The sequence below is a fragment of the Balaenoptera acutorostrata genome, chromosome 9 (assembly GCF_949987535.1).
Source record: "Balaenoptera acutorostrata chromosome 9, mBalAcu1.1, whole genome shotgun sequence".
In the NCBI taxonomy this organism is placed as follows: domain Eukaryota; kingdom Metazoa; phylum Chordata; class Mammalia; order Artiodactyla; family Balaenopteridae; genus Balaenoptera; species Balaenoptera acutorostrata.
This window is the reverse complement of record NC_080072.1, coordinates 93,657,641-93,676,064: the sequence shown is the minus strand read 5'-3', so window position 1 is coordinate 93,676,064 and position 18,424 is coordinate 93,657,641. Positions and strand designations below refer to the sequence as shown.

Sequence of the window (18,424 nt, the reverse complement as noted above, 5' to 3'; positions counted from 1 at the left end):
CTTTAAGCAATAGAGTTGGACTAGGGTTGAAGACAACCCAGTTTCACTGGAAAAGGGAACCATAATTATATAAATTTATTCTGGACTAGGCCTTTTCTCTGACCCAGCTGTGACCTTGACCAGAGAGAAGCCTCCATTTTCCCATCTGTAGAACAAAGATGACCTCTAAGAGTCATCCCTATATTGACATTCTGGCAGGACATTACAGGCCTAGTGGCTCTGAATCCTTGTTCTACCACGTCATTGTTTAATCATGCCTAGATTACTCTCTAATAAATCACTGTAAAATGTGGGGTAACTAGGTGGCATGATTGTGCTGATTTAGTGAGATAGTACAAAAGCTTTCTAAATTACCCTTCTCCTTCTATTCACTACACAGTAGTCAGAATGATCATGTTGGAATGGGAGTTTGATCATACCACTCTCCTCTTCACAAGCCTGCAATGACTGCCCATCTCACTCAGAATAAAAGCCTGTCTTTACTGCGGTCCACGAGGCCCTATACGCCCTTATGCTCTTCTTACTCTCTCTGCTCTGAACATACCAACCTTCTTACTGTTCCTCTGACACTCTGGGCAACTTGCAACCTGTGTTTCCCCCTATTTGGAATGCTCTTCTCCTGCATATGTCCTGGCCTTCTCCCTCATCTCTTTCAAGTCTTTTTGCTCAAATGCCATCTTCTCAGTGAGACCTACTTGGATCCCTCTATTTAAAACTGCAAACTAGGGACTTCCCTAGTGGTGCAGTGGTTAAGAATCCGCCTGCCATTGCAACAGACATGGTTCGATCCCTGGTCCGGGAAGATCCCACATGCCTTGGAGCAACTAAGCCCGTGTGCCACAACTACTGAGCCTGCGCTCTAGAGCCCTCGAGCCACAACTACTGAAGCCCACGTGCCTAGATCCCATGCTGTGCAACAAGAGGAGCCACTGCAATGAGAAGCCTGCGCACCGCAATGAAAAGTAGTCCCCGCTCGCCGCAACTAGAGAAAGCCCGCGCGCAGCAACGAAGACCCAATGCAGAAAAAAAAAAAAAAAAAAAAAACCTGCAAACTTCATTACCTTTCCCTGCTTTATTTTACCCTACAGCTCTTATTTCTGTACTTCTCTTATTTATTTCTAACATATTATGTGTCAATGAACACAGTTTGGAAACGTGTATAATACAATACTAGATATATTGTAGGTTCTATATATAGAGTATATTCTCTTTCTTCTCCCAGTGGTTTGAGGTCTGAAGGGATAAAGCTTAGGGGTTTATGGCTTAGGATATTCTAGGATAATGCGCTTTCAGGTAATCCAAGATTTATATTCATTACCTGAACAACCTCTTATAGGTTATTTCAGTGCCAGGCACTCTTGAGTAGAAATATTAATAGTTAACACTTTCGTGCATACATTCATTCATGCAAACAAATATTTACTGGGTGCCTTCTATGTGCCCTTTCTTCTTGAAGACAGCTATTACAAGCATTTCATTCGGGAATCCCCCGAGGCGGGGGATGAGTGAATACGTCTAGTCCCGCCAGCAGAGGGCGTGCTTTCGCACTCGCTGCAGCCTCCCGGCCCACGAGGCTTTCAGGCTCCCACGCTCGCTCCCCAGCGCGGCCCCGCCTGCCGCATCACGTGACTCGGCCACCGAACCAGAGCTGCAGGGCCCAAGCCGGGCTAAGTTCGTTGCCGGTGGCCTCTGCGGGTGCAACCACAAAGGCTAATCCGAAGGAGTGGGGAGGCTCGCGTAGTCGATGCTTCCTCTTCCAATTCAGGTCGGCTCCCGTTACCTTCTCACCATTCGCCGCTGCTATCTTCCTGAGCGTTTGCATGAGCTCTTTCGTGTGGGGAGGCTCCGGTGACCATGTAGGGGGAAAAAGTGAGGAAGCTCCAGGTACCTGGGACGAGGTCACCGCTGTTGGCACGCCGCTCCGGCTCCCCCACCACATCTCCACTGCGGGCCGGTGGCCCAGTCAGCCCAGGTGGAAACTCCGGCCTGCAGTTGTGGCCTGGCAAGGAGCGCCACGAAATCTCGCGCCGTCTCGCGAGAGTCTAAGTTGAAGGAACATGGCGACGTCTAATCTGTTAAAGGTAAGACCGTCAGTCCAGCTTGGCTTTTACCCCGGGGGTGGTGGGTTCAGCACTTAGGGAATGGCTCGGCCCAGGTTCAGCGGCAAAATGTGGGAGTGTTCAGCGGTTGCCTACCGGAAGGGAAGCCAGGGAGGCTGCCGCCGGGGACCGGAACGCGGGTCTCCGGCCTTGGGGTGGAGAGGCCCTGGGTCGTCCCTCTTGCCGGTTGACCGGTGTGTGAAAGGCCCTGCCGAGGGCTGGAGGGGAGCAGTGCTTTAAAGGGACCAGCTCTGGCCTGGGGCCGCAGAAGAAGGGTGGTGCCGGGTCCTGAAGGACAGGGCAGTTAGTATTCTTGGGGGTCTCAGTTTATTCTGAAACGAGAGCCTAAGGCGCGTAAAAGGAAAATCCAAGAAAATGTTCCCTAACGGGTTTTAATGACTGGACCCCGACCTCCTCAATTTCTGTTCTCATTCTGCCTGCATGAAATTACAAGTCAGACAGCAGTGCCTGTCGCCCCACTCCCTCCCGTATCTGCATGCTACTCCTTCCTTCCTATTCTTCCTTTCTTAAGTTCATATTTTACCCTTTTTTCCTTAGGAAACTGTTCCTCAACCCCATTAGAGCACACAACCAGATGATTACTGTGGAAGCACTACCATCGTTTTATGGCTTAGGATAGTTGCCTTATCAAAGAAAACGGTTAAACTTAGTTTTATGTATTTGGGAAAGCAGGGGAGATGTAGGCCCAGAGAGGCAGATTCTCTACCATCAGTTACAAAGTTTGGAGGAGAAAGAGGAAGACATGGCACTAGTTTCTGCTATGCTGTTTTTGTAATAGGAACCTTTTGCCTTAAAAGTATTGACTGAAATGGGGGTGGTGATTAGCTCAGGGAACATAAATACAAAGGATGAACTACTCCTCCCTCAAACCCATCATTAGGCCTTCAGACAGTGTGGATCGATAATAGAAAATAATAGAATAGAAAATATATTAAAATTTACTGTAACCTCACTCATGTTTTCTTTAGACTACTACACTGGTAGCTACACTGTTAACTGTTTAATACATGGGACTGTCTCATAAAATGTAGACCTAATTTTACTAATTTAGGAGGCAATATATTAAAAGGGGGAGGGACCTCGAACTAGACTGAATTTCTGCCACTTAGAAGCTGTATGACTTTGGGCAAGTTTCTAAACCTCTCCGTGCCTGACCTTCTTCATCAATACAGTGGAATTATCAATAGCACCTATTTCATAGGAGCATTATGAAGGTTGAGTTAATATATATAAAATCTTAAAACAGTGACTGGAACTTAATTAGTACCCAATACACATAAATTGCTAGAGTTAACTATTTCTGCTGCTTCTCTAAGAAAACAAATTCATGGGAATTGAGTAACCCATTCTCTACTCTTCTTTTATAACAGTATAACAAAGCTCTAATGTGTTAATTCAGAAAGAAAACTTTAACTTGTTAATTCAGAAAGTCTCCTGTTAATGCATCCGTGTATTTACATAAGCAGTAATGTATGTTATTAATTGAAATGTGTTTAAGAAGTAATTGAATTCCTTATTCTTTGTGAATTTTTGACTTGTTGATTACCTGGATATAAAGCAAGGTCTTTTTTCCTCCCAGATTTCTCTCTCAGAAAAGAGTGAGTCACTTTATTCTACTCCATACAAAGCCTTACAAAGGATTGTTTGGAGGAGATATAAGTCTGAAGCTACTTCAGTCAATACTAGTAAGTGGTTACCTTGTAGAGATTGTGAATCGACATCTATAGCACACACCTACCTATAGAATGAAAAAACTGCCTGAATGTCTAGAAATCGGCACTTAGGACTTAGGTTAAAAAGATCGTAATTCAAACAGTCCTGTAACTCAAATAACTTTTATAAATGAAAGGAAAGTGGTAATGCTTTGACAAACTGGTAAAAGACTCAGTCTCTTTAGTGAACGTGAAGAGATGCCAAAGATACACTGGAAAATTTTCAACAAAATTATTTAATGAAATGTTGAAAAGGGGGAAAAAGAATTTCTAAATATTTTATATAGTATGTGATTTTAAATATGTACAACTAACATAATAAAATGGATATTATAAATAGACATTTGATTCTTTTATCTGTATCACCAAAAGTTTACGTATTCAAAGTGGCCAGAAAACCTTTTTTTTTTTTTTCTTTTTTCTCTCCTCATTGCAGGGGTGGGAGGCTGGGGGGGAATTGCCTTGTGTTTATACATTTAGAAGTAGTTAATTAAACAGTGGGGTAGTTTGTCTTCTTGGAGAAATGCAGTGAGAGCCTAACAGAATTCATAGGATCATTTAAATTCAAGTCTGGAGGAGGGCATGGGAGAGGAATGGAGTGGGAGTTTGGGGTTAGCAGATGCAAACTAGTATATAGAGAATGGATAAACAACAAGGTGCTACTATATAGCACAGGAAACTGTATTCAATATCCTGTGATAAACCATAATGGAAAAGAATATGAAAAAGAATGTGTGTGTGTGTATATATATATATATATATATATATATATATATATATAACTGAATCAGTTTGCTGTACAGTAGAAATGAATGCAGCATTGTAAATCAACTGTACTTCAATTTAAATAAATAAATAAATAAATAAATTCAAGTCTGGTAGTACCTTGAATAGAGATAGAGCTGGCTGGGGAGTGGCCAAATTAGCCTCATTTCCTTTTTTGACAGGATTAATAGGTTAGTTCATTAGACAAATGCCTTAGACATTGCGCGGTTAGATTTCATCAGAGCATATTTGACAGAATTATCATGTCTTATGGTCAAAATGGAGGAATGTGGGCTAGATGAGAATACAGTTAGAATTTGATTATCAGGTAAACAGCTGTACCTGAAGAATGATGGAGGGGTGGATCTTTCCCTCTCTGAAGGGAGGCCTTTAGTGTCCTGCTGAAAAAATATGTCCTCTTCCTGTGTACCAGTAACCTGGTTGGAGTTAAGTTTATTGAATTTGTTGATGAAGAGTTCGAAGGGATAGCTAATATGTTTATGAAAGATAACAAGGTTCAGAACTTTGCTATGAAACTTGAAAGTCAGAACACAATGCGATAAAAACCACCTACTTATTTCATATTGGAATTTGATTGTAATAATAATTATATTTACTAAAGTAAGTGGGCTATTGCTGGGTTTTGGAAATCTTTTGGATATACAAATATTTGTGTTGTACAGTTTGACATATACAATTATCAGTTGCTTGGGGATTTATATCTCCAAAAACCTTTCAGTGTTACTACTTTAACTTTGCTGTTTTAACATATAATTCTCCTTGTTCCTTTACTTTTGCCGTTACCATCTAGGCCTTCAGTGCACATTTTCTTCGTTTCCAAGTGATTATCCTATTCCAAATAACTGTTGTTGAAATCTTATTTTGTTAAGCCTAACCCTGTTTAATTCTTAGCACATTACTTTATCCAGCTGTTTGAATGCCCTTAACTTTCTTGGTCAATAATACCACAACCTTTTCTAGTTTCCCCTATATTCTCCTCTTTTCCAAGGCACCTGCTACATTGCCTCCTTCCACTTGTTCTTGTTGAGCCTTCTTTTTCCCCCCAGGACTTAGCAGCATGTCCCCTGTTATTTTGTTTCAGTCTCCTTTATTCTCACTTCTGTGAGGATAAGAAAGTTCACCTATCCCCCTCATATAAACTTAACCTGTACTCTGCTTTGGCTTCAAACCTCTGCCCTTTTCTCTCTTTCCGTTCACTGTCATAGTTCTTAGAAAAGCAGCCCCCAATTGCTTCTTTTATAATTCTTCACCTTTTTCCTTAATTTATTATGACTTGGCTCTCCCCGTACCCCCACCCAATTATATTAAAACTGTCAGTCTCAGGATCACTAGCAACCTCCTGATTGCCAAAGGAGATTCTCCCCTGATACATTCATCCTCTATTCTGATATTGTTGCTTGCTTGCTACTTCATGCTTCCTTTTGGTTTTATGCCATTCTCTCCTTGGTTTCCTATCTCTCAAATCTCATGTGTTTTTCACCTCTCCTCCCCAGTATAATTATTTCTCAGGATTTAATCGTCATCCTTTTTCTGTCTTTGTACTTTTTTTTTTCTGGGTCAGTCTTAACTCCCATGATTTCACTATTTTTATCTCTTAACTCTGATTTGAGGACTAGACCAAAACACAGTGCTGACCATATCACTTTTCAGCTCATTTTAAAAAAAAATATTTATTTATTTATTTGGTTGCACCGGGTCTAAGTTGCGGCAGGCAGGCTCGCTCCTTAGTTGCGTCTCCAGGGCTCCTTTGTTGCAGCTTGCCGGCTCTTTAGTTGCAGCACGTGGGCTCCTTAGTTGCGGCATGCATGTGGGATCTAGTTCCCTGACCAGGGATCGAACCTGGGCCTCCTGCATTGGGAGTGGAGTCTTATCCACTGTGCCACCAGGGAAGTCCCGCTCATATACCTTTGATAGTTCAAGTTCTTTGAGATCTTTCTAGCTGGGTCTTCTCCCTAATACCTCTCTGCTCCCTCTCCCCTCCTCCTCTCTCTGTCTCTCTCACTCTCACACACACACACACACACATATGCACGCGCACACACACATACACACCCCTACCCCTCCCTGTACCTGGCTGGTTACTTCTTGATTTACTGCATACCAGAGTCTTCAAGACTTTTTATGTTTGCTGTTTTCTTTTTTTTTTTTAATATTTATTTATGGGCACGCGGGCTTTTCTCTAGTTGCGGTGTGTTGGTTTTCTCTCTCTAGTTGTGGTGCACGGGCTCCAGGGCATGTAGGCTCTGTAGTTGTGGCACTCGAGCTCTCTTGTGCGAGCTCAGTAGTTGTGGTGTGCGGGCTTAGTCGCCCTGTGGCATGTGGGATCTTAGTTCCCTGACCAGGTATCAAATCTGTGTCCCCTGCATTAGAAGGCGGATTCTTTATCACTGGACCACCAGGGAAGTCCCTGTTTGCTGTTTCTCCTGTCAGGAATCCCCCCCTCAGTATTAGCCTGTCAAAATCCTATTTAGTCATCAAGACCCAGCCTAGATACCTCCTTTCGTCGTCTTTTTTTTTTTTTTAATATGTATTTATTTATTTGGCTGTGCAGGATCTTAGTTGCGGCATGCAGAATCTCCGTTGCCGTGTGCGGGATCTTTAGTTTCAGCATACGGGATCTAGTTCCCTGAGCAGGGATCGAACCTGGGCATCCTGCATGGGGAGCGCAGAGTCTTAACTGCTGAACCACCAGGGAAGTCCCCCTCCTTTCTTTTTAGTGCTCTCATTTGGAATTTAATTGTTGCTTACTCTGCACAGGCATAGCACTGCATCAATCTCTTCTAGCACTTAACATTTTGCCTTCTGTATTAGTTACAGGATATGTTTCCATATATATCTAACTCCCTTTCTAGATTGTAAGCACTATTAGTTTAGGGACTTTATAATCCGTTGATGCTTTAACCATTTAGCGCAGTGATTACTCATGGTAGGTGCTCCATAAATGAGTGATAGTTGATTGAAAAGAGAAGTCTAGTGCATGCATTGTAGATGCTCAGTAAATGAGTGTTGATTGGTTAAAGGGAGGAATTTTCTGCCTTTATTCCCTTCTAATTAGATCTAGAGAGGGAGAGAGAGAGGGGAGTAGAGGTATACAACCCACAAGGCAATCCAAACTTAAAACTGAAATATGAAGGACACTACTTTTTTCAGTGGAAACTTTTTTACCCTTTGAGAGGAAAGAAAATGGAAATACAAAGGAGTGGTTCAAAGTGTGTGTAGAATTTATTTTTTATTTAAATAATTTTATAGACACATGAGCAAGGCACCGGGATGCAAAGATAATGCAGAACAATGTCCATGCTCTTTGGGAATTAACCAGATACTAAAGGAGATAAAAAAGTACTAATGATTTGTTTTAAGGCAAGAATTTTAGGAGTGCTACCATGTGTTGTATTGGTCCCTCATCGACATAGGAGATCACTTCTGGTGGGATGATCAAGGAAAGTTTTATGGAGAAAGCATTGGAGCTGGATTTTGAAGAATGGGTAGAATTTTTGTAGGTGATGATTAGGGGAAAATTTGGTAGAACATGCTTGGCAAAGAATATGGATGTGATACCAAGATTTGAATGGTGTCAGTGAATGTGGTTAAGATACACAACTGGATAATTCTTTTTAATGTCTATTTAAACATAAATGAGAGCCTTATTTAGAACCTAACTTTTCATTGGGTTGATGGAAATTGCCCTTTTGAATGGACAACTAAGATGTCCATCAAAGCATCAACGGATTATAAAGTCCCTAAACTAATAGTGCTTACAATCTAGAAAGGGAGTTAGATATATATGGAAACATATCCTGTGATCCTTAAGGCCACCTTCCTTCACTCCACTGGCCTGTCCTAGAGACCTGGTTACATTTGACACTCACAGCCGAGGGAGAAAACCAATTCAAGGGTGTGTGTATTGGCCATCACTAGAGGTGGGAGTGGGAATAGAGGACTAAATCATCACTTACTATAAAACTGTGATAAATATAAATGTGAAAATCTTTCATGTTCTGTGAAAATATAAATGAGTGAGCAGTTACCATAATCTGGAGGTGATATATGTTAATTAAAGCTACTAACAGGAAGTGGCAGTTTAAGATACACTTTAGAGATCAGTCATTTATCAATGGATTAGAAGAGAGGAATTTCAGACTGCAATAGGGTTTCAAGAGGACACTAGGCATCCATCTGGTGGACAGAGAAGGAGGGTGGAAAAGAGAGACAGACAGGTGTTTCTTATTAGGTATTTTGTTAGGGTCCTAGTGAACCTAAGTTGTATCACAGAAAGTCATGGCTCTTGCCTTGGTATAGTAATAGAGTAAATTGGTGGCTGATAGGCTCTGTAAACAAGTAAACAAGTTACAGCTCAGGTTAAATCGTTGGTCATTATACATGGAGTACATAGAGGTAAGTAACATCAAGGATATTTGATCTGTATAACTGGGCTTGTTCATTCCACAGATACATTAGTATCCACTCTGCTGAATCCTATTCTAAGTGTCAGTGATACAGCAGTGAATAAGACAGACAAGGTCCCTAGTGTTTGGAGCTTATATTCTAATGCATAAATACTAACACCAAAGAAATAAGTTAACACATTGGGAAGTTTTTATAGTAATGAGGTCTGTGATGAAAACAGTATAATCAGGAGTGCTCAGAAGATGGTGCCACTATTTTACTTACTTATTTACAGCAGAAAATAATTTTTTCCCCTAAATACAGCTTTCAATTATGTTCTGTTGAATTTTCCTTCCCTGCTATTTGATGACATTTCAGCCAGATCCCGTAGCTTTCTGTTTTTTTTTTTTTTTTAAAAGTACTGTTTAGGGAATTCCCTGGAGGTCCAGTGGTTAGGACTCCATGCTTCCACTGCGGGGGGCTCGGGTTCGATTCCTGGCTGGGGAACTAAGATCCTGCAAGCCGAGCGGTGCAGCCAAAAATAAAAAAAATTACTGTTTAGTCTGAATTAAAATTTCATTCTCCTAGGCAATCAAAGTAACTGTCCTACCTGCTCAAGACCTTGGCTCTGGATCTGCAGAAAGGAAAAGGGAATGACATTCTTCTTAGGTTGGCTTGGGAAGGCCTCTCTGAAGTGACAGTGACAGTGAGACCCAAATGATCTGCTTTCTAGGCAAAGGTCTGAGGTGCAGTGGTGAGCTTGGCATATTTGAGTAACACCTTTAAAAGGGTGGTGTGGCTGGAACATATTGAGAATTGCCAGTATTCAAATATATACTATAGTTTTGTGGTTCTTTTCGTTAATGGGGATTGCAAATGTGGTTTTAAATCACATAACTTGGAGCACTAGTGGCTCGTAGAGATTATGGGAACCCACACATTCAAAGAGCCAACCTCATAATTTACACCAAAGATCTAAAATATACAAATTGGTTTCCCTTTGAAAGTTATTAGAATGCCATCATTGGATATAATCCATAATCAGTAGACTAGGAACTGTGCAGCGGTATGCGGGATCTTAGTTCCCTGACCAGGGATTGAACCTGTGCCCCTTGCAGTGGAAGCTCAGAGTCCTAACCACTGGACCGCCAGGGAATTCCTGACTGGGAACTTCAAAGAAGGAACAAATACAAATCTTAAACAACTAAACTCCTTGTGTCGTGGTAAAATATTATGGGCATGAAAGAATACAGGTGACAAAAAATAATTGCTATCAATTGTGAGTATTATTATTTCTTGTCTTGCTTACAACTTGTCCTTTAACTTTTTTGTACTTTTGTCATCATGAAGAAGACGTAGCAAGAAGACCTACAGCAGTAATAACTACATTCTTTGTTTCCTTTTAAATATGCAACATTTGACATCATTATAAAATATTGTAGTAATATTGTTCCCACAATTTGATGGGGTGTGTTTTGTCCTGTAGTATAGGGATTTCTGGACATTTTCAGGGCAAACTAATATGTCAATATTTGTATTATATTGTTGCAAAGTAAGTGAGTAATTTAAAAATGACTCTATTACTTTTAAAACATTTTGCAAGCCAGTAGGGTTTTCTGTTTCTCATGTGTTTATTTAAGCACTCCTATTTTTTTTTTTTTTTTAATTTTTTATTTATTTATTTATTTTTAGCTGTGTTGGGTCTTCGTTTCTGTGCGAGGGCTCTCTCTAGTTGCGGCAAGTGGGGGCCACTCTTCACCGCGGTGCGCGGGCCTCTCAGTGTCGCGGCCTCTCCTGTTGCGGAGCACGGGCTCCAGACGCGCAGGCTCAGCAGCTGTGGCTCACGGGCCCAGTTGCTCCGCGGCATGCGGGATCCTCCCAGCCCAGGGCTCGAACCCGTGTCCGCTGCATTGGCAGGCAGACTCTCAACCACTGCACCACCAGGGAAGCCCATAAGCACTCTTATTTTTTAACATAGTGCCAAATTTTATATTTACACATAAGCAATTATACATCTACTCTTTCTTGGGATCAAGTAACATGGAATTGTTGTAGATGAATTCATTGCTTGAAAAAGCACTTTTGAATTTCAGTGGGAGGTGTGCAGATTTTTAAAGCAATGATATATTCTAGAAGGATCTATATAGCATCTTTTTTTTAAATTAATTGATTAATTAATTTATTTTTGGCTGTGTTGGGTCTTCGTTTCTGTGCGAGGGCTTTCTCTAGTTGCAGCAAGCGGGGGCCACTCTTCATCGCGGTGCGCGGGCCTCTCACTATCGTGGCCTTTCTTGTTGCGGAGCACAGGTTCCAGACACGCAGGCTCAGTAGTTGTGGCTCACGGGCCTAGTTGCTCCGCGGCATGTGGGGTCTTCCCAGACCAGGGCTCGAACCTGTGTCCCCTGCGTTAGCAGGCAGATTCTCAACCACTGTGCCACCAGGGAAGCCCTATATAGCATCTTTCATTACTGGCCTATAACACCTCCCTCCACTCTAATACATTACAAAAAATTAATTTTTTTCTGTAATTTACCTTCTTCCTAGAGCACATTTGTTTTTCTTTGAAACAACCACTAGGGCTATAAATAAGAGATTGTGGGACTTTACTGTCAAAACTGTTTTAGAACTGATTTTTCTACTAGGGAATATTTTTCAGGTAAAGCTGAATGTATTTTATTTGGGTCTGGGCAACCAACATGTTACATTAAGAGATTCTGATTTATTTGTACTGATTAGAGCAGGGAAAGGGAGCTGAACCTTTGTTCCCCTGTTTTTCTTTTCATTTTTCTTTACTGTTTTTATCCTCTCCTAATTGTTTGTGAGAAACTTTACACTGATTTTTTTTTTTTTTTAATATTTATTTTGGCTGTGCTGGGTCTTAGTTGCGTCTCGTGGGATCTTCGTTGTGGCATGCGGGATCTTTTTAGTTGTGGCATGTGGACTCTTAGTTGCAGCATGCATGTGGGATCTAGTTCCCTGACCAGGGATCGAGCCCAGGCCCCCTGCATGGGGAGCTTAGAGTCTTAACCACTGGACCACCAGGGAAGTTCCTACACTGATTTTTTTTTTCCTCTCAGCCCTCGGGGTTTTACATTAAGTGAAAAACAATTCATTAGTAGATAAGCTTTTATCTTATTTAAAATAAAGAAGAAGGGAGAACGCAGGGAAAAAGAAATGAACCCCAAGAGTTATAACTTGAACATTTGCTTTTATTGGACAATACATCCAAAATGCATCACCTCTTATAAACCATCCAACTCAAATGCATTATTCCCCTGGCGTTTTTTTCTGTGGTCAGTGATTCCACCAGCCATTCATTCAAGTCAGAAATCTGAGAGCCGGGTTTCCCTGGTGGCGCAGTGGTTGAGAGTCTGCCTGCCAATGCAGGGGACACGGGTTTGGGCCCTGGTCTGGGAAGATCCCACATGCCGCGGAGCAACTAGGCCTGTGAGCCACAGTTACTGAGCCTGCGCGTCTGGAGCCTGTGCTCCGCAACAAGAGAGTCCGTGATAGTGGGAAGCCCGTGCACTGTGATGAAGAGTGGCCCCCGCTTGCTGCAGCTGGAGAAAGCCCTTGCACAGAAAAACGAAGACCCAACACAACCAAAAATTAAAAAAAAAAAAAAAAAAAGAAATCTGAGAGCCATGTTGTATTAGCCAACAGGCAGAACAAGCACATGTCCATTATCCACAATTTAAGAAATACTATACTGGAAAGTGAATTACTTGAGGACCTTTCATTTATGTGTCCCAATGACTAGCATAATTCTTCATGTACAGCAGGTAGTCAGATGTTTGTTGAATGAATAAGTGTAGTAATGAATGATTAAGAATCCCCCCCCCAAAATAAGTTCAAACTCTTTCATTAGTAGTTATTTTTTTCTCCTTAAAATTAGTTGTTTGGGTTTTTAAAAGTACAAGCATTGTCAGAATTTGTTAAAAAAATTTTTTTTACCTCTATAAAAGAAACCTAAAAGCTTTTTTTTTTTTTTTTTTTAAAGATTTATTGATTGATTGATTGATTACTATGTTGGGTCTTCGTTTCTGTGCTAGGGCTTCCTGTAGTTGTGGCAAGCGGGGGCTACTCTTCATCGCGGTGCGCGGGCCTCTCACTGTTGTGGCTTCTCTTGTTGCGGAGCACAGGCTCCAGACGCGCAGGCTCAGTAGTTGTGGCTCACGGGCCTAGTTGCTCCGTGGCATGTGGGATCTTCCCAGGCCAGGGCGCGAACCCGTGTCCCCTGCATTAGCAGGCAGACTCTCAACCACTGCGCCACCAAGGAAGCCCAGCTTTTTTTTTTTGACTCCCCATTTATGGGTCAAAAGAAACTAAAAGTTTTAAAGGGAAGTGGAATGTGAAATTTTTCATTTCAGTGGAAAAATGTGTCCTCCCACTCCCCCACTATGTTTAAAGAGAAATACATCTTTTATGTAGTGATGCTTCCACCTTATGGCTTCTAGATAATTGCCACTAAATTTTTATAATCATAGATTTTTTTTTTCCTTCAGTTTATAAGCCTGATGAGGTGAAGCCAAGGGTTGGATCTGGCCCATAGGTTAGAAGTCCTACCATTCCTCTTCCAGGAAAGGTCCAGGGAGTATTTAAGAATGTGGCTCTAACAGAACTAAACTGCTTGGATTTGACCCCTTGCTCTGCCACTTACTGCTTGTAACCTTAGGGAAGTAACCTAACCTAATTACAGTGTACAGTTTTTTCACCTCTAAAATGATAATAAAGTCACCTAACACATAGGGTAATTGTAAAGATTAAATAAGTTAATATTTGTAGGTATATATTTAGAATAGAACCTGACACATAATTGGCAATCAGATGTTATAAGGTAAAATGATCAAAGTGATGGAGTGATCTATACTGAAGTTAAATAATAGAGGGTATAAATAGCTGAACTCATATTTTTTCACAGATCTCAAATGTTTGAACTACCCTTGGAAATGTAAAGGAAACTATTTGAAGATAAAAGTAAATGCTCTTTTGTACCACATTTATCACATGTACAAAATTTATTGGTTTCTATAACCCCGAATTAGCCAAATGCCGTATATTTGTAATGAAAGAAATAGTAGAAAGTCTTGCAGTGGAATGATTAAGCAAAAATATAATCAGAAATTTTTTATCATTGCAATTTCAAGCATCCTACTCTGATTACCCTCTCCTGTTTTTCTAACTCATTCTAGTGCTCTCATTCTGATCATCCAGCTCCACTATGGTCTCCAACTCATTGATTCTGCCTCATTGTTTAATGTCTTAAATCTGTGGGTTTATAGTTTTCACCGAATCAGGAAACATTTTAGCCTTTATTTCTTCAAATATTCTCTGAATCCCAAGATTCCGGTTATATGTAGATGAGATCATTTGATGTTGTCTTACAGCTCACTGATATTCTTCTTATTTTTAATTTTATTTATTGACATATAGTTGATTTGCAGTGTTGCTTTAGTTTCAGGTGTACAGCACAGTGATTCAGTTTTACTTACATATATATATATATATATATATATATATATATATATATATATATATATATATATATTCTTTTCCAGATTCTTTTCCCTTATAGGTTATTACAAAATATTGAGTATAGTTCCCTGTACTATAAAGTAGGTCCTTGTTGGTTATCTATTTTATTTATAGTAATGTGTATGTGCTAATCCCAAACTCCTAATTTATCCCTCCCTGATACTTGTTTTTAAACAACTTTTGTTTCTATGATGTTCATGCTTTCTGCTATTTTCTTAAATGTGTGGAATGTATTCATAATAGCTAGTTTAACATCATTGTCTACTAAAACTATCATCTACGTCATTTCTGGGTCAGTTTCCATTGTTTGGTTTTTCTCTTGATGGTGAGTTTATATTTTCCTGCTTCTTTGCCTGCTTGATAATTTTTGATTGGATGTCAGATGTGTGTTTTATGTTTTAGGGGCTGGATTTTTAAAATTTCCTTTAAATATTTATTTTGGCTGTGACACAGTTAAGTTACTTGGAATCAGTTTGATCCTTCTGAAGCTTGCTTTTAAAGTTAGAGTGGGTCCATACAGCACCGAAGGTACGGCTACTTTGTTGTCATTATAGATGCAATACCTTTCTGAAGACTGCCAGATGTCTAGCATATTAAGGAGTGTTTCCACTCTGGCTGGCAGAACGTGAACTATTACTAGCCCTGTGTGGACTCTGGTGATTGTTTTGTCTACTCCTTTCAAATGGTTAGTTCCCCAGTCTCTGATAGTTTTCTCACTCACATGTACAGGTCAATATTTAATAGTCAAAGGCTTGAGGGGAGTCCTCTACATATCTCCAGAGCTGCCTGTGTGTGCAATTCCCATTTTTCTGATACTCTGTGCCATGCATTTTCATCACCTTGGCCTCCCCAAACTCTGAACTCTTGTCTGCTAAACTTAGTGAAACCACCAGGCTGTTTGGGGTCCCTCTGCTTATGCTCAGTCCTGGAAACTCTAGGCAGTATGCTTGGGCATTTGTAGGGCTCACCTCATTTGTTTATCTTGTCTCAGGAAACACTGTCCTGTACTCCCCTTTGGTTTTCCAGTTGTTCAAGCAGGAGGAGAAATCTGGCACCTGTTATTCTATCCTGGTTGGAAGCAGAGGTCTCTGTCTTTCATCATCCTGTTGTCCTTTCTCTTCCCCTTACCCAGCATAAATTCTCTGTTCAATCATTATAGTCTCTCCCTGGAATACACTTTGGACTCCTTTGCTCCTCTCTTGTTTCACTGGGGAAAACCACAACCCTGGATCCACCTCTTCACCTTTTAGTGCCATCTACGCAGTTGAATGTTGCAGGAGAAAAAGATACACACATGCTATTTTCACTTTAAATTCATGACCACAAACTGTAATTGAGCCCAGTCACACTGTACTTCCATAGTCATTTATTCTCCCACTTTCCTAGATGTCTGTTTCACATCTTTTCTCTCAAAATTTTGACACCTCCTCCCCCATCTTCCACGGCATTTTCGTTATTTCCATATCAGTGAGAAGCTGAAGCAATCAAAAAGGAACTTCTCACAGTGGTTCTACATCTACCCTCCTACCCACATCTGCACATACCATACTTTGCACGTACTTTGCCTTCTCCTCTTAGCATATAGTCAGTTTCTCCATCTGTGCGTTAGATTCCATTCCCTTTTGCCTGTCCAGGGCATTTAAAATTCTCCAACAGTTTCCTTCTTTTCTCCTACATCATCAGTATTATATCTTGGAACATACTTATCAGTATACAAACATACTGTATTCCATCTAGATGGGTGGGATGGGGGCGAGGGAGGTCCAAGAGGGAGGGGATATATGTATACATATAGCTGATTCACTTCACTGTACAGCAGAAAATAACACAACATTGTAAAGGAATTATACTCCAATAAAAAAAAATTTTTTTTTGATTCCCTCTCACCCTATCAGTTATCATGCTGTTTCTGTGTTCCCTTTTATAGCAAAAACTGTCAAGAGTTGTGCATACCTTTTCCAGTCCCCACTTCCCCCCCACCCCACTTAATTCTACTCCAGTCTGGCTTTTGTCCTTACACCCTACAAAACCTGCCATTGACAAAATCTCAGTGACCCTCATATTGCTATTTCAGTGGTTGTCTCACATCAGGGGTCCCCAACCCCCTGGCTGCAGACTGTTAGCGGACCTTGGCCTGTTAGGAACCGGGCTGCATAGCAGGAGGTGAGTGGTGGGCGGGCGAGCGAGCGAAGCTTCATCTGCCGCTCCGCATCGCTTCCCATCGCTCGCATTACTGCCTGAACCAGCCCCCCTCCCCCCGTGGATAAATTGTCTTCCACGAAACCTGTCCCTCGTGCCAAAAAGGTTGGGGACCACTGTCTTACATGATCTATCAGTAATATTTGCTAAAGTTGATTACTCCTCCTTTCCTGATCAGCTTTGTTTAGTTGGTTTCCAGAATACCACACTCTTGGTTTTCTTGCCACCTCTTTGGTTGCTTTCTCTTTCCTTTCCTAGTTCTTACTATTCTCCCCTACTCTTTTTTTTTTTTTTCCCCCTACTCTTAATGTTAGATACCTAAGGACTCTGGCCTGGCTCTTCTCTATTTATATTTACTCCCTTATTGATCACATTCGATAACAAGTTTTAAAACCCATCTGTACTCTGATGACTTCCAAATTTTTATTTCCTGGTCAGACCTTTCTTTTAAATTCTAGATTTGCTTATTGAACTGCCTGTTCAACGTCTTCAAATGGCTGTTTGATAGATGTGTCAAATGTAACATCTCTGCAACTGTACTCCTGAGCTTTCCTTCTTAAACCTGTTACATCTACAGTACATCTACAGTCTACATCTACAGTCTTTACATCTACAGTCTTTTACATTACATCTACAGTTACATCTACATCTGTTACATCTACAGTCTTTTCCATTTCAGTTGATGGCAATGCCATACTTCCTGGACATGTCAAATCACAAAACTAAAATAATTTAGTAACGAGTTTCCCTTTATTCAAGGGAAAATAATCCATGGATTGGAATAGTGCAATGCCTAACAAGCAGTGGAGCACTCTTCCTGAAGGATTTTGGGGAAGAGCGAATTTTATAGAATGTTAGAAGAGGCAATACAGAAATAAAGCATGATTGGCTAGGAGGTCAGGGATTTCCTTATAAGGTAAGCAGGTCCTATTTTTTTAGGTAAGGTTAGCTAGCTAAAACTGAGTTAGAGGATTGTGATTGGTGTTATGTTTCCTTGACAGTGAGGTATTTCCCATCTGTGCAGGCTGATTTAAGTTTAGATTTTTGACGTGGGCTGGGCCAATGGGGTGGCCTCCGTTTTGCTGTTCCAATATACAAATTAACTTTACCAGACAAAAACCTTAGAGTCAGGCTTTATTCCTTTCTCTCATCCCAGATGCCTGCTGTCAGGAAATCTTGTTAGCATTACCTTTAAAACATATAAAATCTAATTACTACTTACTACCTGCACTGCTAACACCCTGGTCCATGTCACTATTATTTCTAACCTTGCCTCTTACACTCAGGTTTAACATTTGCCCCTTTAATGTATTCTCAGCATAGCAATCAGGAAGATTTTTTAAAAATATAAGTCAGATCGTGTCATTTCTTGCTCAGAATCTTTTAATGGTTCCCTCATCTCACTTATAATAGAAGCCAAACTTTTTACAATGGCCTTCAAGGCCCTACAAGGTCCAGTCCTATGTTGCTTCCCTGACCTCATCCACTCTCTCCTCTGTCCTTATTTTGCTCTACCTTGAATACATCAGGCATGCTTCTACTGTAGGGTCTTTGCAATGGCTGCTTCCTCTGCCTGGAATATTCTTCTCCCAGTTATCCCCCATGGTCAATCTCCCATCAGCTTCCCCATGGTCCATCTGTGTGTTTGAGAAGAAGAGTGCCTCTGAGGGAATTAGTTGTGCTGTA

General features: G+C 40.9%; 1 protein-coding gene across 1 annotated transcript in view; it reads left to right on the top strand.

The window, feature by feature from the left end:
• Positions 1 to 1,621: 1,621 nt before the first annotated feature.
• CUL5 (cullin 5) overlaps positions 1,622 to 18,424 on the top strand; it is a 99,851-nt gene continuing 83,048 nt past the window's right edge. Inside the window, exon 1 of the mRNA XM_057552908.1 lies at positions 1,622 to 2,081. Within this exon, the coding sequence (XP_057408891.1) occupies positions 2,058 to 2,081 (24 nt within the window). The 5' untranslated portion in view covers positions 1,622 to 2,057. The remainder of the gene's footprint in view (positions 2,082 to 18,424) is intronic.